The sequence below is a fragment of the Ambystoma mexicanum genome, chromosome 2p (genome assembly GCF_040938575.1).
Source record: "Ambystoma mexicanum isolate Mex_15411 chromosome 2p, UKY_AmexF1_1, whole genome shotgun sequence".
Taxonomy (NCBI): domain Eukaryota; kingdom Metazoa; phylum Chordata; class Amphibia; order Caudata; family Ambystomatidae; genus Ambystoma; species Ambystoma mexicanum.
The window spans coordinates 1,451,245,741-1,451,268,877 of record NC_090923.1 but is presented as its reverse complement, the minus strand read 5'-3'; the positions used below and the strand labels follow the sequence as shown (position 1 = coordinate 1,451,268,877).

Sequence of the window (23,137 nt, the reverse complement as noted above, 5' to 3'; positions counted from 1 at the left end):
TCCCAAAACGGAAAGGCCTTGTAGCCCCCACTACCAGAAACCTTAGTCTCTGAGCTAGGCTACCCAACCTCTTCGAACTACTCGCCAGGTCTATGCCCCTCATTAAAGCAAGAAATACTAGGGAAACATGTCCTCGTACCAATCCCACCAACCCTCTCTCGAACTCACTCCACCCCTCCACACCCCACATGAGAACCTCCATCAGAATAAACATCCTAAGAACGAACCTATCAATCAGGTCCCACTTAAATCACCCCCAGAGACCAATAACTAATATCAGAGGCGCACTAACAAATGCCCGATCCATAGTAGCGCATGCTACAGAAATTGCCGATCTCTTACAGCTAGAAAATCGACTTTCTAGCTATCACTGAATCCTGGCTCCATAACGCAGCTGGCCCTGCCGTTATGTTAGCGATCCCCGAGGACTACACGATACTCTGAATAGACAGAACTGAGTATTGCGGCGGAGGCCTCGCTATAATTGCCAAAACCAATCTAGCTAGGAGACTCGCCCCATCACACAGTATAGAATCTTGTGAATCCCTCACCGCCAAAATACACATCACCGGCACCCAAACACTCACTATCCATCTTCTCTACAGACTCCCTGGTCCCTTGCGGTCCTTCGAGGAGGACCTAACCACCATCCGCTCCGAAAACTTAGGTGACTTCAACTTGGGATTCAATTACCCCAAAGACCAGCATGCCTCACTTATCGCAGGCACTCTGGCAGAACTAGGCTTCAATCAAAAAATCACCCTTCCAACCTAATTGGCAGAACCGTTGACTGGGTGGCTGACTATAGTCATGGACGGACCACTACCTCCTAACCTTCTCATTTGAGGCCCCATCACCAGCCCTCCCAAACCGCCCACTTGCCCCGGTCACCCCCACCAGAAAAAAAAGAAACATTACAGCGAAAAACTTGTCCCACTCATTCTTCCGAGGAATACAATAAAACTATGACTGCAGCCCTAAACTCCATTGTCCCTCTTAAACTAAGAAAGCGTAAACCCAAAAAAGCATCCAAACACCTGGCTCTCCCCATACCTCAAATTTCTTAGGCTTGAACAAAGAAAAAGAGAACAGATAGAGACATTCACCTTCAATGGACAACAAAACCAACCTCAGTAATAAAACTGCTTACTGCAAGAAAGAAATATTACGAGCTAAACAAGACGTTTACAACCAGAGAATCTCCCAAGCCAATTCCAGTATAAAAGAACTGTTCATAATCCTTAAAGAACTGGAAACTCCCATCCATACCCCAGACACCTGCATGAAAGACAAAAGTTAGTTAGTGCACCAGCATATAGAAAGCCCCCACCAACAAAGTATCATCCCTCAGGTCAAGAATGCCAATAAAGGAAAAGCTGGTTGTGGAGGTGCACTCAGATTCTGGTCAAATCTTCAACGTCTAGATGCTGTTGTGAGTCACTTTCTATAGTGTTTTATGGTGCTCACAGTTAGTAAAGTGCTACCCTTTACAAGACTAGTCATGCAACCGAGGTTCTCTGTATGGAATCAACGGGGAACAAACTGGGGCACAGCAGTGTGCAGAAAAGTGTGTACTTTTTTGCAAAACAATTACTTCAAATTTTGTGATTCGAATAGGTTAGCAAATGAGGAACACATGAATTCCTTGTCTTACATCAATATATTTTGTTTCAATAATGATGAAAACATTTTTGTAAACAAACAAATGATCTTTTCAGGAAAATATATGTGTCAATTACTTTCAAAAAAACAAATTCAATGCATTTGTTATAACACAAATATATTTCTTTTATATAATAGGAATCTTCCAATTTTTCATCTCTAATCAAAAAAATGTCCCAATAACTTGATGGGTAACAGTCACAACTCCTATGTGACTCAGAACGGATGTTGTATCCCATCCTTAACACATTTCGGTCGTGTCTCGCCCTTCAGGTTTGTGTATATTGGGTTTGTAGAGATCAAATATTCTGCAAAAAGATATAAACTAATATAGAATATTTATTATAGCTACCTTTTTACGAGTGGATAACGAGGATGAGGAATGCTATGCCCACTGAGTGCCCTAACGGGAGTAAGATCCTGTTCACTCAAATCTCGAGCGACTACATACTCACACCACGGCAACAGCATCACAGGGGAGTATCGGCCAACAAACAGCCGATTATTGCAATGCTCTATACTTGGGGACTAACAAATATATCAACAACAAAATTCAGATCCTACAAAATAATGCTCTCAGGGCAGCATTGATCTCGAGAAAAGAGCATCTCTCTGACATAAGGAGAGCGAATAACTAGCTTTCCACAAAAGACAAAATCTCTCTCAAAGCAGCCCCTCTCACAAGTGCCTCAAGAACGCTGCCCCATGCTACCTCAGACAAATTCAAGAGACACTCCTCCAACCGACACACGAGAACTGCCAACTCTAACCTCCTTACAGTGCCCAGATTCAAACTCTCTAGAACTGGAGGAAGTAGCTTCCCGGTGAGAGCAGCCCAGTTGTGGAACTCCCTCCCCCCTGCCCTAAGGGTAGGCCAGACCTACTTGCACTTCAGGTATAACCTCACTCACTGGATTAAGGAAAATGACTGCTAAATCCCAGTCTACACCCCCCAAACCCCACCGGCCATGATTGCCTCATCTGCCGCTTACTTTGCCCTAGTGAGTTTTCCTTCTCCCCTACCATTTCCATCCTTGTCTTATTGACCCACTATGTCGATTCCATATGTGTAATCGGTTTCTCTGTATCCAACTGTACAGCACTGTAACTAACGCTGAAAATTCTCTTGCTGCCTTCTGCGCCATGATACCCTCAGGTCTGGTGCACATTATAAATAATACAAACAAACTAGGTTCCTTTTTCATTCTAGTTTGAAAAGCGCCTTTCTCCCCAGGGACCTTTCCTTCTCTTTATACACTTTCTTTTCCCAGTTCACAATGTTACGGTTTTCCTTGAACTTGTTAGGTAAGATTTTCATAGCAATGAAATCTTCCTGACCTGTGTCAACCCCAGAACTTTTTGCTTTTACTGGTGGACTATCTTTCCTTATACCTTTGAGTGGGAACCTTTCCCACACTCAATATTTTACTCTTTATGGGTGTCATAAGACTCTCCATGGTGTATTTTATAAGTTATGCTCTTTGACAACTTTTTGGCAATAAGTGCCTATTGGCTGCTGGGTTACCCTAACTTTCTCTTGCTAACCTTGTGATAACTACAGTTCCCAAGGATTTTATTAGGGGAGACCAGCATCCCCCACCCCATGTGGACAGAGCCTTTGGAGCTGGCGGCAGGCCAGTTTGTCAGAGGATTAACAGGAAGCACGCCATTTCCTCTCAGCCACCCAAGCACTTGCGTTTAAAGAGGACTAGGTCTGAGTCGTACCAAGAATTGCACTTGGCTTTGGTCTTCAAGCAGATCCTCATGACAGGGGCAAGAACATCAAGTGTACCAGATATAGCCGAGTGGAGCATAGAAAGGGCTGTGTCAGGATGTGAGTCAGCCAAAGGGAGGGGCCTTGAGGGGGGTTGAGAAAGTGGCAGCGAAAGCCTCAAACGACACACGCTTCATGGGTTGGATAACAGAGAAGGCAGGTGGCAGTGCTGGAGTTGGCTTGGCCTGAGGGGTGGAGAGAGTGAGCTGGGAGGAAAGGATAAAGTGATCACTCCAGGAGAGAGAGGAGTGGTGAGAGGCATAGAAAGGGTAAGATCTGTAGAACTCAGAACATCCAAAGTGTGCTCTGCAGAGTGAGTCAGGCCAGAGGGGAGGGATAGAGAGCGCGAGAGAGAGTTGCAGAGGTTGCGAAAGAGTCCAGAGGAGAGACTGGAAGCATCCAGGTGGATGTTAAAGTCTCCAAGGAGGAGGAGGTGAGAGGTCGAGATCAGGTGGGAAGAGGAGAGGTCCGCCCACTCAGAGGAAGGAGGAGATCTGACCAGATGGCCGATAGATAGTTGCCACAGTAGGGGAATGGCTAGGAGAGAGCCTGCAGACAAGGCATTCGAAAGAGCAGTAGGCCTGCGTAGGAATGACAGCGGCAGGAATCCACTCAGGGAAGATCAGGCCTACACCCCCTCCGGGACGATTGGACCTGGGCACAGAGAAGATCTTGTAGCCGTCAGGGAGGAGAGTGTCAAAGTTCGTGGCAGAGGTGGCCCATGAACCATGTCTCGGTGAGACTGAGGACATCGAGGTCAAGTTCTTCGAGGTAGCAGCAGATGTCAGGAGTGTTTGACAGCTGAGCGAGAGTTCAGAGTGGCAATATGGAGAAGGTTGCCGTCCTTGGAAGACTTCCGGGGAGGGGTACAAATCAGAGGTACGCCCTGTGGAGGTGTAGAAGAAGCTTGAGGGGGCAGGCAGTGGGTGGGGAGAGGAGAGAAGAGGAAGGGGGGAGGGGAGAAAACTAGGGAAGGACACAGGGAGGGGCGCAAGCAGACGAGAAGAGAATAGTGGACAATTGAACAAAACGACAAGAGCTCAGACAATAGAAGAACAGTTTGCTGGATACCGCTTTGCTAAAACGACAAGACCAAAGACAGAACTACTTTCCCAATGTAGTTTAACACCAGAGAAAACACACCTAGATCTGAGAGTCCTGTATAGTGGGAGAAAGGCCTAGATTTCACAATGCAATTTTAAAAAACTTTCACAATGTAAGTTAGATACTGGAGAAAAACCTAGTACGGCCAATAACCGTAGTGTTCTCATAGTGGCATTGGCTGATAGTCACAGTATTATTCTAGTGTAGGTATGGTTGCTATGTGGCAGGGTATTAGGGTAGAGGGTGGCTCTATTCCTAACCCGGGCCACTCCTACCTTACTAGTCACTGCTGGTTGACGACTGGCCACTGGCTTCCCCTGCAGACACCTGCAAACATCCTGCAGACACCTGCAGACATGAGATGGAACTGCCTCAGTGGGAGCCGCCCTTTGCATAGGTGCCCTTAACCGCAAGGGGGTGCCGGGCAAAGGGCTGCCTTGGGAGGATTAGATAAGAGGAGCAAGCCAACCTATCAGGTGAGGGGGCAGGCTGGGAGGCAGGTGGGGAAGGAAAGTGAAAAAAGAAAGGGTCAGGGGAAACAACGGTGCACACGGATGCTAGCAGGCTCAACAGGGCCTGAGAGGATGAGAAAACGAGTCCCAGGAGGGTCTTGCAAATGCAGCACCCACCTCAATATGCCCAGATGGAAAGTGGCGATCGAGGTGAGCTGTGGAAGGCTAAGCCCAACAGATGGATCAAGTTGGCCAATCAGGGTAGGGGGCGGGCTGGGAGGGGAAGAAAAGTGAAACAACGAGAAAGGGTCGGAGAAACAACGGTGCAAAAGGGTGCTTAGGGGCTCAACGGGGCCAGAGAGGATCAGAATACGAGGCCCAGGAGGGCTTTGCAAATGCAGCACTCACCTCGATACCTCCAAGAGAACACTGAGCTACAGCCCAACACAGCGCAAGGTCAAGCACGGCCCTCCTACTTATGATCCCAGCCTCCAATTCTGTCAGACTTGGCGGGTCAGCCTACTCTACCCTTGCACCAACTCTACAGAATTCTCTACCCCCTCATATTTGGCACAAACAGGACTACATGGGCTCCTGTAAAAACGTGGCTTTTCACAAGTCCATGAAAAGGTCCGCCCATGAGCCATATACCCATTTCCTTATAGCCATTGCCCTGTGAGACCAAAACATCACTGACGAATACACCAATAAGCAGCAAACAACCCAACACAAAATCCCCACAGGGACCCTGAAAATGGGCCTTCAAGTCCAACCACTGAGCGTCTCGAATAGGACTGCCTGTTCAAAATCAATCATACCCTCACGGGCCAGGTGCACACCCACCAATAACCACACTTGTTCATACCAGTATGCTCACTCTCTTCACATCAACAAATAGAAAGCAGCTACACCCCTCAAGCAATTCGGCATAGCTGCACACATACCTATATTGCTCATAAAAACACCTCAACAGGCTGGCGGCACACAATCTCCTACACATGCCTCACGGCAGCGAGAATGCGGACTTGGAGACCACCCTCCTTGCTGCGCACATTACACTGATCTCACATCAAACGCACCACACTTAGCATTAGAATGCAGCAAACCCGTGAAAGCCACTGGCTGCTCACATACCAATTGCACCCAAGCACTACATGCTACACTAGTACTTCAACCGATATGGACTAAGTCCCCGAGGGCTTTCAACCCACAGCGATTTGAGATCATACCAATGGTACATAAAGTGCTATACAAATGCACTATAACATAACCTCTCACATACACAAAGAGGGACAATAGCTGGTGGTCGTATAACTTGGCTCTTCATGGCAAACAAAAAACTTTGAGGAATAGAGCAGGAGATTAAGGGGTTAAAAAAGTACCCAGACAGGCAAAATACATTCCACCCAGTGCTAACAAAAAATAAGTAAAGAAGCCATGGCCAACCTAGCTGCGTGACTAAGGGGACACAAAAGGGCCCCTTCGGGTTACCCCTGTTTTTTAAGTCAAAGAATCTAAGGCAGAGCGCATACAAACAGCCACCCTCCTTCAGGGCTTTGGATGAAGCATGGCTCAAAATGGCAAAATGGAGTTGCTACCAACACTGGCCAACCAACAGTATATGACCGACACTCAACCTGATAAATTTATGTTCACGCAGACATTTGAAAATCCTATCGGTAATTCCATTTCCTTTGCAAAGCTGCCTAAATTGAGGCATTAAAAGAACTGCAAGTATTTAAAAAAATGTTTCACAAAAAATAAAGATTTCCCAAAATGAATCTTCCAAACTGTAGTTGTTACTTCATGAGGTTCAACGCCCACTGCTACTAAAAACCCTTAAAGCCGGTGTTTCCCCAAGGTTTCATACCCCTGTCTCCTCTCTGCCAGAATTTTACTTTTTCACCCAAACACTCCCAATTACCTTCATGTGGGATATCTGGTCCTGCTCCCAGTTGAAACGTTTCATTTGATTTTCCTCCAATTCTAGACGAGTCTTGACATACTGATCGTAATTTCCCTAAAAAGTAAACAGCAAAAACCTCATGAACTTAATTGTTAATTTAAAAAAATCGTTACTGTGTAGGAGCATCATTGTCCTCTTCATAACAATGTTTTCACAGCTATTGGTGGAATAATATACCGAAGAAACGTATCTTGCCTATGCTTGGTTGTCCATATATACACCAATACTAAAAACTTTACTTACCAGTAAGTCTAAGTAGTTTTTCTTTTTTTTCTTTTTTATAAGCCAGGTGTTAAAATGGATTTCCAAAATCAGCCATAGGGTTGGATTTTGGGACGCCAGTCTATTATGATTAACAGGGAGACACGGAGAGCTAGCCAAACTCAATTAAGGTAAGGTAGCAGAGAGGCAAGGCTTAGTCTCAGGATGGCTGTGAGAGCGGTCTATTACTACAGTGAGTCCACACAGACCACCACCAATAATTCAAGTTAGACTGGCAAGTATAAAAATATACCATTTATTTAGGCTTTAAAATACACAACAAGCAAGTAAAACCCCTAAGCAAATATCACCCAACCTATAAAAACACATTTAGTGAAGAAAGCATAAGATTCAATAACCAGTGAAACAGGAAAGTACTCAGATGCATGGAATTCAGTTAAAGACGCTTTAGAATAACATAAGTTTCCCAAGATGGTTTGGGGTCTTGTGCATTAAAGTAATCAGTTCCAAGCGTATAATATTCAGGTAGGTTTACTAAGATTGGACGATGCCAGTGGCTAGGTTTCACTCAATCCCAGACAGCAGGCTAGGTCCACCCCATACCCAGACTGCAAATTCCTCTGAGACCACTGCAGGGTATCTGGAATCTGTTGGCAGCACATTCTTCTGTGCTTGATACAGTCGAGGAAGGACCAAAGAGGTTGTGGAGGTCACTTTTGGGCACAAGAATTTGGTCGGTAGCAGTGCTTAGGAATCTGTTCCAGACACCTTCCAGCTGAACACCCAAGCAAAGAAAAGATCAAGTCTTCTGTAGAGCAGGCAACCTCAGGACCCCTCAGGGATGCAAAAAACTGGTTACAAAGGGAGACCACGGAAACCCAACCTTTGGTATAAGCTTGTACTACAGAGTTTTGGTAGCGTGTTGAGAAGCCACGCTCATCTCAAGAGGGGACAATGTGAGCTGTAGGGGAGTTACACAGATTCAGTGTGACAAGTATCCAAATAAACTTACACTCAAGGTTTCTTGAATAAACAGTTATTCATTTATCTGTCAGTTAGAATAACCCTTCTTCAGAAGGGAGCAATATAATAGTAACACAAATAAACTTCAATACTGTACACTTAGTTTCTAAATCAGTAAAGAACCTTTTGAGATGGCCCACAGACACAACCTACACCCTCGGGTGACTTCAATAGCTAGGGTGCAGGGGACATTAATATCTTACTGTTGGCATTTAGAATACGGTTATAAGTTGGTAAAAAGGAAAAGATAAGAACAAGAGACCACAAATATTCTTAAGCAGGCAAATACTTTCGGATCCCTGAAGTAGAGTCATTCAGTATGATCGGCTAAGCCAAAGTCAATGGGCAAAGGTCTTACATAGGATGAAGCACTTCTAGTGGGTAAGTACAAAAGTCTTTGCACAATATTTTCGAAGTTGGAAGAAAAGAAGAATCAAATGTAGGACCACAAGCCGTTTCACATGCGAGTGGTAGAAGACGCAAGCAACTCTACCGTAAGAGGTAATTTCTCAGACTTTTTACAGTACATTTGAATTCAAGAAAAGTGCAGCAGATTACTTCTGTTCCTGTGCAGTTCTGCAGATCTCACTGTTCCTGGGCCTCAGTCGTGGGGGCAAGAGGTAGGACATCTGGGGACTCCTGTACTGCAATGGGACGGTCACCGCTCGCAACCGGCAATCTTCAAATCAGTGGCTGTTCAGTGTTTCAGCTCCTCACATCTACTGCAAACAGCAACACTGCGGTTCCTGTCGAGATGGGCTTTCCTCGCTTCTGGGGTCCTGTACTCAGAGGGGGCTGAGGCGTGGTCAGTTCCTGGGAGTCTGGAGGATCTTCCTGGAGCTCTAGGCCAGCTTAAAAGCAACATACACAATCTGGTGTTCCTCTCCCTGGCTATACGGTTTCCAGCAGCAACTCTGGAAATTCAACCAGCTCCGAGAAGGATGTCCAGGTAGCTTACTTTGGAGTCGATTGGTCCCACCAAATCAAGGGGAGAAGTCGTCTTGCAGGGGCTTCTCTGTCAATACGAATTTGAAGTTTCAGCACAGCAGCAGGGCTTCACCTGGAAAACCAACAGTCCAGGAGTTGCAGCAGGCGTCCTCTTCAACTTCTTCTTCGGTTCCTTTGTCCAGTGGTCGCCTGCCTTCCAAGCCAAAAGCCTCGCCTTTCAATCAGTTCTCTCCCATTCATTCCAACCCAGCAGGGTGGCTGTCCTTGCCAGTCAGTCAGCCGGCCAATCAATACAGAGTGCATTTGGGTCTCCTAGGAGACCTCCCTCACTTCCGGCTCCAGAGTGTCTGGAATATGCAGGAGGTGGGGTTCAACCGTGAATCCCACCAAAGGCAAAGCGGATATTGGGGCCAAACCTGGTTTGGCGTGCAGAGTAAATCTCAAGAAGGACCTTTACACAAAGAAATGGCAAAAAAAGAAGATTGGGGCCATTTGGACAAAAATGGCACCCTTGGGTGCTTTACCGCAGCTGCAAACGCAGCCCACGGTAAATGCACACCACAGTATTTAAAACTAAACTACTGCCACCAGCCATTCAGGGAGGAAAGGACAGCATAAAATGGTTACATGAGAAGCTAGACAAAGGGGATACTAGGTAACCCCTCCATCAGTGTGTGCTGCCTCTAGAAAGTTACAATTGTAAATAAAGTCAATTTCCCTTCACTGCTCTGGGAAACAGTAGTTTATCCCAGAGAAGGTATTTAAAACTTTGGAAATCTGAAAGACTTCCCTGTGCCACGCACTGAAGGTGCTGTGTGACAATGTAAAAGATGGTGCCGATGGAGTTTGTCAGGCTCCATAACCAAAAGAAACAGCTCAGAAATCACATTAAAATACATATGAGTGGGGAAAAAAGGGTCACTCTCCACGTAAAAAAAAAAATCAAGTCCTCAAAATCCAGCAAAGTTGCTGGGGGTCTCCAAGATGGAGGGAATTAGCATATTTCTGAAAATTCTCCCTAACATTCGCAGCCTAGTTGTCACTCACAGCAGGGTGGCTGTCCTTCAAAAACAGCCAGCCGGCCTATTGCCTTTGGGCGCATTCCTGTAACCAAGGAGACTAAGCACAGGGAGTTTCGGGCACCTCCACGGCTTCCTGCCCTGCCAGACACACTGAAGCCAAAGGCAGGCTTCACCATTGAATCCCGACAAAGAAAACGGACAAAGGAACCAAACCTGGTTTGGTGCGCAGAGTAAATCTCAAGAAGGAGCTTTCCAAAAAGAAATGGCAAAAAAAGAAGACCAGGGCCATTTTGACAAAAGGAGCACTCATGGGTGCAATACTGCAGCCGAGGATTCAGCCTGCGGTAAAAACACAATGGTAGGAAAAAATAAACCACTGCCACCAGCCATTAATTGTAATAAGGGTAACAAAATGTTACATGAGAAGATAGACAAAGGCGATACTAAGCAACCCCTCCAGCACACTATGGTAAGCTAGTGTGTGCTGGGTCTATAAAGATACACATTGAAGTAAAGCCAATTTCACTTCACTACTCTTGGAAACGGTTTAATCAAGAGAAGTTATTTAAACTTTAGCAGAAATCTAAAGGATTTCTAATGTGACACTGCACTGAGGGTGCTGTGTGTCACAATGTAAAAAGATGATGCCTATGGCGTTTGTCAGACTCCAAAACCAAAAGAAACAGTTCAAATCAAATAAAAATGCATGTGTGGAAAAAAAGGTCTTATTCTCTTCAGGGTAAGAATAAAGTCCTGAAGTCCAACAAAAGAGCTGGGGGTTTCTAAGGTAGAAGGGAATGAGCACATTTCTGAGAATTCTCCCCAACAGACACAAAAACAGTCTTCGGTTTATACCTGCCCCAAGTTGCTGATCGGTCATTGAAAAAGTATATAGGCTTTACTTATCTTGAATTAGCTGTGTGCCATCCTAAAATAAGTTAAGAGTTACTGCTTATCTCAATCTGTGTTTGACTGATCTCAAAAGCACCTGTAATTGAATATTATATCCTAAGGTTTCACTCACTTAGTATAGCTTTTTTTATTTTTTATTAAGCATTTAGTTTAAAAATAAAACCTTACATCTTTAATACCACATATAAAACGAAAAAGTTTAAGCTTGAGTTTAAGTTTAAAAATAGAAAATAAAACAAATTCAAGGAAAATAAAAATAAAAAAAATCAACCCAAAAAGAAGTGTGAAAAAAAAGTCAGAGAAAAAAAAAAAAAAAAAAAGGAGAAGAAATTACTCAATCGAAGAGGGGCAAAATTTAAAAATGCGATTACAATTCCAGATCAAACAATTTAAAAAAGCAGCAGACTCATTATTATCTAATTTAATTTTGCTCCTTTAAAATTGCACCACACAAATTAAGAAAACTAGAGATTTCAAACAACCCAAATCAGAATGTTTTTTCTACCACAGAACTCTATAGGAGACTATTGCTTGGTTGCCATTATTTCAGAGACTTCTTTCTGAAATGCCAACATTGCCAAAGTCAGAGAAATTTGAGAGCTTGACATCAGCCTACCCCACCAATCCTCAGCAGACATGTTTCAATATTTCGAAAAGAACTTCGCCAAACATTTGGACTGGAGGTCTTTAGCCCACGGACAATTCAATGTAAGGTGTTTGAACGTTTCTCTACTGCAATCACATAACCTACATTGAAAGTCCTGTACATCAACCGACTTCCGAATTTCTAACTTCCTTAGTCGGGAACAGATTCAACCTCACCCGCAGGAAATTGGCTCGCTTATGTCTGCATGGAAATTTAACTATGTACTGCAGTAGCGAGCCCCTAGCTCTAGCTCCAATCAAGATCGTACAACTTTCTCTTTACCCACGCTAGGTTAAACCATAAAGATTCCTCAGATTCACCCAAATCTGCCAAAATATCTTTACAGAGAGCACTCCAAGTAGAAAGCAGGACCTCTGCAGGCTTTTGCATAACCAATCTGATTGTCGCCAGAACTCTTTCCTTTGTTACTGCGTGGCATTTCCTATAAAGACAAAGATTTTTCCGGAGCGTAATTGAGTAAAGCGCGGTCAGCCCCAATTCCACCCTAATTATGTACATAGGAACACAATTCGGCAGGCATAGGACCTTCCTCCAGAATAACCCCTCGAGTTAGTCCCATACCAGCCCCGACAATGTAAAGGACATTTTCAGCTACCCGGGTTTGGGCATATAACCAAAGCAATAAATAAAAAATAAATGTTAGGATCGGGGTCACTTAACCTAAAAAAGTAAATTACCGGAATCAGGGAAAATTTGCAAGATCGTCTTTGAATGATACAGGCTTGGGCCGCTGGATTCTTCGTCTTACTCCGTAAAGATAGCTCCCTTTGACTGACAGCTGCACTATTGTTTAAGCACATCTCCAGGTACTGGAGTTCCGCTACTTCTGTTATTTTTTTCACCATTGATATACCACGCCTTGGCTGGGACGCTTTGACTTTTTCCTTCTGCCAAATGTCAGGATCCTTGATTTGTTTACATTAATTTTTAGCCCATTCAGTTCAACATACTTTTCCAGGGCATCAAGCTGCCTTTGAAGGCCCACCTGGGTTTGGTCGAGCAAGATTAAGTGATCAGCGTAAACCAATCTTCCAATTTGAATCCCAGCCAGCGTTGGTGGGAAGCATCACACGGACTCAAACACTGCTTCAATGTCTGAAATAAAGAGATTAAAGATGGTAGGGTAGGGGCCAATGGACAACCTTGCTTCAGCCCCTGGGATTGAGTCAAACATAAGCCCCTTTCTATCCAGTCTCACTCGTAAGGAAGTTCAACTGTGTAGTAGGAACATAGCTTCTCTGATGTCCAGTGGACACCCCCAAGCCTCCAATTTAGACCACAACCTTCGACGATCTATTGTATCGAAGGCCTGGGCTAAAATCGATCGATGCAACATGTATTTCTTGACCGGATTTCAACTTGGCCTTTGTCTTGAAGATATTCAGAAGAAATATTAAGTCCCAACACCTTTGATAAATCCCGTTTGCCAGCGATCATGATGGAAAGTGGCTGTTACCCAATTATTCAATTCTTTAAGTACAAGTGCCCCAAAGATTTTGCTACTGAGATCTAAAAGGGCGATAGGCCTATAGTTGCCAGGGTTTGCCCTATGCCCCTTTTTATAAAATCGGGACAATATTTGAGCATGTCCAAGATGGCAGGATTTTATCATCACACTTGATTTGTTCATACCACCGCCATAATTTGTCAGCCCATTTATCCGGATCTTCTTTGAGGCGCAAGTTCGACATCCCATGCGGTCCAGGCGCTCGAGTTGCTGGCCCCAAGTAAAAGATCTCAAATTTCACTCCGAGATGCAGAGAAGGACCAAGGCACACCTGACCCAGAATCTTGTAACAGCTGTTGATTATCAGGGCCTGCAAACACTGTCTGAAAGTGGGCCTTCGACATTTCTGCCGGGATCAGATTTAACACTAGGGCCTCTTGAGGAGCAAATAGGTAATTCATGACTCGCCACATCTCCGCTGTATTTTTGCATGATACAAAGGGAAGCATACTTTCCGCATCCCATTGCAGCATCTGATATTTATGAGACTTAAGCCAGTTCTTAAACCCATTGCCTCCGCCGTTTGATTTCTGGCATTTGCTCTTAATTTATTATTCAGGGCCTTTCCTTTTCGCAACTTCAGTCATATTTATGGCATATCGAAAATCCAGCTTTATTAGTCAATGAGGGCAGTACGTCAAAGGCTCTTAAAGGTTCGACCACTTGAGGTAATAGTTGATCCACCTCTTGCTTAACAGGAGCTGAAGGCGGAGCAGCTGTCACCCTCAGCTTATTTCTTCCAGGTGCAAAAACGAAGTCCTTATTTTTCCAAACAGTTCTTAGGAGGGCCTTTATTCATCATTATCACTATGATGTTATGGTCGCTCTGTTCCGTTTCCCATACAACCGTATTAAGTCCAAAAATATGGGATTCCGAGGCAAACACATATTCCAAAACGTTTGCTTCCTGGCCGCTTTTCCATGTCGATTTTGGCAGACAGTCCTCTGGAATATGCCCATTTGCCAAGAGGATATTCCTCTCTGCAATTTCTTTTCTCCAGTAGAGTCCTCTCAGCACTTGCTGTGGCGCCAAAGGAAAATGATCTTCAATGAGGTTTGAGGCCCCGTCGAAGCAATAGATGTTCAAATCACCACACAGCAGGCCATCTAAATTTGAGTGGGCAGCACAAGAGTTATCTATTAACGCCACAACTGTTTTTACAAAGTATGCGCTCCATTTTGAAGCCACATTCCAATAAAGGTTTATCACCAGGACCTTTTTAGCAATTCCCCGAGCAGAGTGGCCCATCAATTAAATGAGTGCCTGGATCAGAGGCGAAGGATGGTAATGTGATATAATCACGTAACCACCTTCAGCTCTTAGGGCTATTAAAAGGCCAGCAATTGGTCTACCATTATTACCTTTTTCAGCATGGTTAAGAAACACTGTAAAACCTTCCAAGAGGGGTGGGTGATCTCAGCCACGTCTCCTGGAGGCAAAGTATAGCCAGCTCATGCAAATTGGGGATGCCTTTCCCAAATAAATGAACAAATCCTTGCATATTCCAGCTACATAATTTCACATAATTCTTCTTGGTGAAACTGTTGCTTGCCCTTCCAGTCCCCCCCGCTATGAGCGGGTATTACCATCTGCCAGGGCACCAGTCTGCCAACTCGAGGTGTCGATTGCCCGGTTAGGACTAGGCTCCCGCCTATAGCTCTGGTCTTTAAGTTAATGGCCCCTGAGGGGCCTAAAGATCTTACCTTATGTGACTGAGACGGGAACCTAAATGCTGTACTTAACTCCATCTTCTTTCTCGGTTGAGCACCCGTTGGAGGGGCGTTGGGCTACCCATTCCAACTGCTGATCTTCTCTTCTCATTACTTACTGGCTATGAATAGGGGATAAGCAACCCCACTTATATTCTGATAGCCTGAGTAACTTTTCCCTATTGGTCAGTAGGGTATCTTTATCAGCTGTTGGTGTGTTATAATTTTATCCAGCCGATATTCGTCTTGAAACTCCACCAATAACAGATCTTTAGATTTAATATGGCTGTAAGCTGGAATAGTGTTCAAGAGTTGCATAATGTTGCCTCTATTCAAAGTTGGGTTATCGTGAATGATTGTATTCTCTCCATCAGAAGTCTGAGATCACTTGTATTACCCTTTTCCGCACCTTTGGAATGTGACTTGGAGACTATTGGCCTTTCCCCCCCAGGAATTAATCTTAACCTGGCAAACCTAGAGGGTTCCTAACTGAAGAGCCCTGCGACTGGCTTGAGCTTTTAGCAGCCTTTATCGATCCAAGTCTTTTCAGTTCTAGTGTCTCAAAGCCCAAGCCCTCTGCAGGGTGACTCTGGTGATTGAATAGACTGGTCCTCATCACCTCGAATTTCCTCTACAGAAGTGTCGAGGTCACTATAATCGCCATGACCTTCCCTTAGGAAGGTAACTTTTGGGGGCTGACTTCTAGGGGGTGGACTGACATCTTTCTTTGGATAATTTCCCCGTCGGCCTTCGACACCACTTGATACTCCAAACACGCATGGGGCTGTACTTGCCGGCTCTCATCTTCTGAGAGGTCTGTCGCAAAACTTGCACTGTCCTCGTCGTCCATAGAATAGGTGGACAAGTTTATCAGGTCTACAAACTGATCATCCAAGGAAGTTTACACCTGCTCAACTGCACCAATTTGGCCCCCCGGCCCAGAGAGGGGGGTGGGGGGGGGGATTTGGCAAGCACGAGATTGCTATGACCCCCTATGCCTGCTGCACTGATTGCTTTAACTGTTGGGTTAAGCAATATAAATTCTAATGGCTGACCTAGGGCTTCCCCCGATCTCAGATAGTGCAGGGTCTCTTAGGCCTTGCCTGGGGACCTTCAGTTTCACCTCTGTCTTATCGTTTCTCAGCTTCCTCTTCAGGGCCAGTCTCTGAGATTGCGGCGACTTATTATTTAACCTCTCATTCTCAGGTAGTTTTTTAAAAAAAAATCATTTTTGGGGGGGGGGGGGGTACAGTGTCCTACCTCTTTCTTCTGCAGTGGCAAAATCCTTCGGTCCCGACATGCATACCGATTGAGGAGGATGAGGGGGCTCCGAGGCCGGAGGCGGGTGACCCGAGATTGCACTGCCAGCGGTCGCTCGACCTGGGGCTACATTGCCGCAGCTTGCTCATCTCTCCCCCCCACCCCCACCTCCTTGGTCTCATTTATCGGTAGCACAGAGGGTCCTGTAATATGTTGGTTATCTTTGACAGTACCGCTAACTTCCACATCAGCAGCAGCTTCCCTTGGTGGCTTCGATGTTGCCGTGGGGGTGTGGGGGGAGGATTCAGTGTCAGACTATATCCTGGAACACTTCGCTCCTTCCGTTCATCTCTTGTCGCCGCTGCTATGATTGAGTTAAGTATGTAAGTGATCTCATTTTTTTTCAAGGTTACCCTGAATCCCCGTCACAAACCCTTCTAAGAATATTAATTTGCTGTGTAACATCGCAAACAAAGTTGATTGATCTCTAATGTAGTCGCTCAGTTTCGTCTAATTTCATGAAGGGAGCCAGAGTCAATGTCAAGGCCGCAATAAGGTCCGAACCTATATTGCCAGGCCGGGGGATCCGAGCTTCCACCTGTGCTGCTGCTAAATCTAGCCGATCTTCATCCGTTAATTGGCAGGAGGTGGGACCTTTCAAAGGTTGATCCTTCATGGGACCTCTAGATAGCCCCAGCTCCACCGCCCTACCTACCGCCCCAGCTCCACCGCCCTACCTACCACCCCACCCCCCTTACCTCCACACTCAGGCACACCCCCCTCACCCCTGACCATCTATATTCAATTCTGGACCCAATAAGTCGAACTGAACAGGAGAGGCATCCAGTGAGTTTGTCAATCTTTTTGTAGATCAGACCTTGGGCTCATCGATCCTTTTTTAGCTGAGGGCTTTCCCCCGTTTGGCCACACTGAATTCTTGCCCTCTCCATACTCCTCTACGTATAGATGATCCGGGGGACCCCACACTCGCCCCCTTGGGTCGGCCTCACAGTATCCGTCAGCTGGCCCCAATCCGCTTGAGCCGATCGAGGAGGAGGGGGCCCTAGATATTGGTGCCACTGGCTCACCCAAGGAGGTTGAATAAGGCGTCGGTCTCCCATACGCAAAACAAGACAAAAGGGAGACCGATTCTGGAACAATTCCTCTAGGCTGCCAACATTTGACGGTGGACTGATCCTGGTTTTTCTTGAAAGTGTTCGCTAGAATCTTTGCAAAACGGTAGACTATGTGGTACCGCACCCTCCCCCGGCCGGGGGACCACAGAGGAATCTGCTGGATTTTGTACTGCTGTAGCCATTTCTCCCATCGACAAAAAAGGTTGTGCAGTCCTAGATATACTGCCTAGGACCGTGCCCAGGGGGCTTTCACTCCCCTCTACCGGACTGACTGCTGGGATAGGTTCAGCACCAGTCGATACCTCTGGCTGGCTGCTAATTTAGGTAGAGAAGCGCTAACCCCCCCCCCCAACCCCCCTCAGTCCCCCCCCCCCCCCCTTGGACTTCGGGTCTAACAACTGCAGCATTCAAAGTTGCACTTGCGATATCCAAGATGTTTACAGCCGAAGAAGTTTTTGCAGCGACTAGGACTTAAACCACCAGAGGGCAACACTTTCCCCAGGGGTCTCCCTCCTAAGGCAATTTCAGTAACTAACACCTAGCATCAGATTGAACTTGTGGGGGAGGCTGCAATGGAAGACCTTCCTAAAGGGCTTTGCAAACAAGCCGGACGCTCCCCGGATCCAAGACTCGGAAGCTGTGATGACATTGCAAGTAGATGCTTTAGGCGCTGGCCCCACTACTTATAGTCATCAGGAAGAGAACCCATCCTTCTTTTGGAGGATCACAGAACGTAATTTTCTGTGGTATTATCAACTCCCTGGCAATAATCCACGAGGTGGACCCTCCTTACTGATTTTCTTGAATCCACCTACTGCAGGACCACTGGAAGACGGCAGCCTGCCCGCCCCTTGGCCTATTCGCGTTCCTGCAAGAATTTTGTTGGATCTCCCAAATTAAAGCAGGACGGGGGGGCTATGGGGGGGGGGGGGTTGTGGTGTTGGGAAGGGGGGGGGGGGGGACACTGGAGCTCCAGGTTCCTCAAACAGCATCCCTGGCCAGACTACGCCTTGAAGGTATAGCATTGTTTGAAGGAAAACAGCAAATGTAGCAAGTCAGTGTGATGGATGTTTGCTGATTGAAAGATGCAGCAGCCCAGGATAGAAAACACGACCAGCAGCTATCTCAGCAGTAGCAGACTGGCACTTGAAGGGATATTGGTAAAGCACCACAGGTTCCACCCCTTAGAGCCACCGGCTCAGCCTTCACCAAGCGAGCCAGAGAAAGTGAATCAAGGATCCGAATATCCAATGCTGACCTCACCCCACCGGTTCAACCGGTTTCGCTTGCTCTCAGCTGTTGCAGGAACAGGCCGAGGGCAAGTCTCAATCTTGCCTCAAAAGACAACTCAAGCTCAGGATCAGCTCATACCGTCCCATTGCACGGATTAATTTAGATGCCAAAATATACACCAAAATCCTGGCAAATAGGCTGTCCCCACTTCTCCCGTCAATAATAAACCCAGACCAATCAGGATTTATCCCAGGGAGACAAACGCACGATAACCTGAGAAGAATTAAACACCTAATGGAGAAAACCGAGATCACCCACACACCGGCAGCCCTGCTCTAACTAGACACCGAAAAGGCCTTCGATAGGGTGGAGTGGTCAATCTTATTCAAAACTCTAAAGCATATGGGATTTGGAGAACAGTTTATAAAAATGGTAAAAGCCAATTACACCTCCCCAACAATCAGGATTGCCATAAATGGGGTGGTCACAGACAAAATAGAAACACGGGGCACCGAACAAGATTGCCCACTGCCCCCTCTCCTGTACACCATCTTCCTGGAACCACTTCTATCTAGAATAAGGGAGTCAGTTGCCTTAACGGGGATAGAAATGGGGGGCTCACAACATAAGTTAATAGCGTACGCAGATGATGTGCTGCTAGCCCTAACGAACCCGGGGACGGCACTACCCAAAGCAATTAGAGAGCTGGAAACTTTCAGGGCAATCTCGGGTCTTAAAATAAACAAGAAAAAATCAGAACTGTTACTCTTAGCGGGAGGGAGGCTGGAAACGGAACGAATAGCATCATCACTCGATCTGACAATTGCTGATAAAGTAATCAAATATCTGGGGATAACCCTGACACACAAGATAGAAGCACTTTACAATGGAACTGCCCCCGCCCCCTCCTGGAACGGGTAAAGAGACCTAGAGCGCTGGAACCCCCTAATAGTGTCATGGTGGGGTAGAATTGAAGCAGTAAAGATTAACGTCCTCCCTAGAATGCTATACCAATTTCAGTCCCTCCCGATCAAAGTTCCCAAATCTTTCTTTAAAGCACTATCCAAAGCCACCTTGTCCTATATCTGGAAAAAAAAAAAAACAAGGATCGCCAGAGCGACCCTTACAGCCCCAACAAGGGAAGGGGGAATGTCCCTGCCACACTTCCGCAAATACTACATGGCAGCACAACTCTGGGTTCTGAGAGAATGGCTAGGAGACAACCAACAAACAGTATTGGTGTCTCAAGACCGGGCGGGTGCTAAATCCTCCTTAGAGGAAACCCTTTGGAAAGCAACACACAGGCACCCCAACCTCCGCATAAGCGAGATCATGAAAACCACCCTAGAAGCTTGGGATGAACAAACACTGAGGGGCATCATGACCACAGTGGAGGGTCCCTTCACACCCATTTGCCAGAACCCCCAGTTCCCACCGGGACTGGAGCAGGGAGCCTACGAGAAATGGGAGGAAGCGGGATACACAAAAATAGGCGAAATGTACCAAAACAAAAGAAATAAGAACATTCAAAGAATGCAAATCAATACTAAAACTAACTGAAGCAGACAGATACAAATATGAACAGCTTAGGCACTGGCTGGAAACTCCAAATGTCAAATCAGCAGCCACAAGAGAACTCAAGCCATTTGAGAAGTTCCTAATAACCAACTCTGGATCAAGAAAACTGGTCTCCTCGCTCTACACCTTCATCAACTCCCAGGAGGAGAAAGTTAAATGGGCATACATGGTCAAGTGGACAAAAACGTTGGGGGAGGATGTCCTCAAACGCCAGTGGGAAGATCTATGGAATACCATACCAAAAATGACCCGATCAGTCCAAAAAAGGGAAATGTGGCTAAAATTGTAACCCAATGGCACTACACACCGAAAAGGCTGCCCGCCATGTACCCCCAAACACCTAACACGTGCTGGAGAGGTTGCACAGAGGTGGGCATGTGGAAACACATCTGGTGGGACTGTAAGGGGATCAAAGCTTTCTGGACGGAAATAAAGACGGAAATCATAAAGATATTCCCAGATGCGGAACAACTAGAGGAAAAAGTATGGCTATGCGGAATAAAAGGTCAAGCAGCCAAGAAATTTAGGAAACCACAATGGAGAAGTTTCATGGGACTACTCATAGCAGCATGGGCGACAATAGCCCAAAACTGGAAAAAACAAGATCCCCCACTGATTTATACATGGCTCCAGAAAGTGTGGGCACCACTGACCATGGAAAAGCTCACACATACAATACAAGGATCAAAAAAGACCTTTACAAAGGAAAGGGGAGAGATTCTGGACTACTTGCAATCAGACTACATGGAACAATGGTGCCCGCATAATATAAGAATGTTGGACATATTTAGATCATAGACATTCCCGGGAGTAATAGAGACAATTAGAAAATCATCCAGGGTGGGCGGGGGGAGGACGGTTATGTGTTCCCAGTTTGTATTTGAAAATAATAAAATAAATCTTTAAAAAAAATAAAATAAAAAAAAAAAATCTTAGCCCTAGCTATACTGCCTTCAGTATCGACAACAATTTCATCAAGGTGATGCCAGTGGTCAAGACACTAGGCTTCTATCTTGATGCCAGTCTTTCGCTCAAGAAACAAGTCAATTCACTCGCATCCTCCACAGCTTATACCTGTAAGCTTATCCGAGCATGTAGACCATTTCTCTCTACCTCGAGTTGCATCACCCTGGCCAATGCCCTCGTAATGTCGAGACTAGACTACTGTAATGCTCTCTACTCTGGTGCCAACAAAAATATAATCAACAAAATACAAAGAATGCAAAATAATGCTCTAAGAGCAGCGCTGTATATCCCTATGAGAGAACACATCTCAGATGCTAGAAGAGAGGTTCATTGGCTAAAAATATCTGTCAGGATACTCCTAAAAACAGCCTCCCTCACCTCCAAATGCTTAAACAATTAAGCTCCACCCTACCTTGCTGACAGGATAAACAGAAGATCGTCCACACGTCCAACGAGAGCAGCCAATGCCCATACCTTGGAAACGCCTAGATTTAAACGTGTTACTGCTGGAGGATCTAGCTTCCCTGTTATTGCAGCACAAGCTTGGAATGCATTACCGTATGACCTCAGATAGGAACAACCATATCCCAAATTTAGACTCAATGTAATTAAATGGTTACGAACGAATTACTTAGCTTACCTCTCGGTACCTTGTACTGATGTGTCTGTTGCATGTCTCTTACCGTGCTTCCTTCTGTATGCCATTGTAACTATCCTGGCAGCACCTATTTTCAACTGTTTTGTATATTATTTGATTCTTTGTACACATTATGTAACTAAGCTTAAGTTGTCTTGACCTCTGCTGCGCCCGGCTACCCAAGGGTTTGGTCCGCAGTACCAAATAAATAAACAAACCAGACCATGTGCGTTGCTTTTAAGTTGACCACGAGCTCCAGGAAGATCCTCCAGACTCCCACGAAGCAGGACTGAACGAGCCTGAGCCCCAACAGAGTGGGACCCCAGAAGCAAGGAAAGCCCATCGCGACAGCTAGGAACCGCAGTGTTGCTATTTGCGGTAGACGCAAAGAGCTGAAACACCAAAGTACCACTTGTTTGAAGATTGCCGGTTGCAAGCATGGACCGTCCCATTGCAGTGCAGGAGTCCCCAGAAGTCCTCCCTCTTGACTTTTACTTACCTACAAGAAGTGCTTCAGTTCACCTTGACTTTTGCTAACATTGGCTGGCCTAGGCTCCCTGAACTACCCTTCTCTCCTCCGCTTAGGTGTTGTGTCCTCCTTCCAGGAAGGGGTTAACTATATTCTCATTGGGGTTACTAAAAGTATTTACCTGCTTCAGAATATTTGTGTGATCTCTTGTTTTGTTCCAATAACCTTTTTCCTTTGACATATTCCTAAGTCAGATTCTAAATGCAACAGTGATATATTAAAGCCTCCAACACCCTAACTATTGAAGTCACCCGAGGGTGTAGGTAGTGTCTGTGGGCCATCCCCAAAGGCTTTCTAATTTAGAAATATTAAGAGTATTTCTAAAGTGTATTTGAGTGTTACTATTATATTTCCCCTTCTGAAGAAGGCTTACTCTGACTGTTAAATAAGTTAATTTTTTAATCAAGAAACGTGTGTGTAAGTTTATTTGAATACTTGTCACTGAATCTCTGTAACTCACCTACTGCTCACATTGACCCCTCTGAGAGAAGCCTGGCTGCGCAACACGCTACCAACCTGTGTAGTACAGACTTCTACCAAAAGGTTGGGTTCCTATTGCCAGGAGGTCAGGGTTGTTTTAGTGCACCCAAAGGGTACGGCATACAATCTTGTCTAACAGTTAAAACCGAAATGGGTCAAAAGATTCTGCAGGAAGCCAGGACAGTCGAAGTCCATTTAGGGAGCTGAGGCACTTCCTGTAGATAACACAAAACTCTTGCACAATGTTATAAGAGTTTATAAGAAATATATTCCCAGTTGGTCCACAAGCTGTAAGGCTTGTGAAGGGCAAAGCTGCAAGCAACATCAGGTGCAAAGCCGGATTTCCTTA

General features: G+C 45.6%; 1 protein-coding gene across 2 annotated transcripts in view; it reads right to left on the bottom strand.

The window, feature by feature from the left end:
* Positions 1–23,137, bottom strand: part of ABCF2 (ATP binding cassette subfamily F member 2) — a 440,304-nt gene that overhangs the window by 185,143 nt on the left and 232,024 nt on the right. For both annotated transcript variants that reach the window (XM_069646016.1, XM_069646017.1), the window contains exon 8: positions 6,917–7,012. In XM_069646016.1, the coding sequence (XP_069502117.1) occupies positions 6,917–7,012 (96 nt within the window). The remainder of the gene's footprint in view (positions 1–6,916; positions 7,013–23,137) is intronic.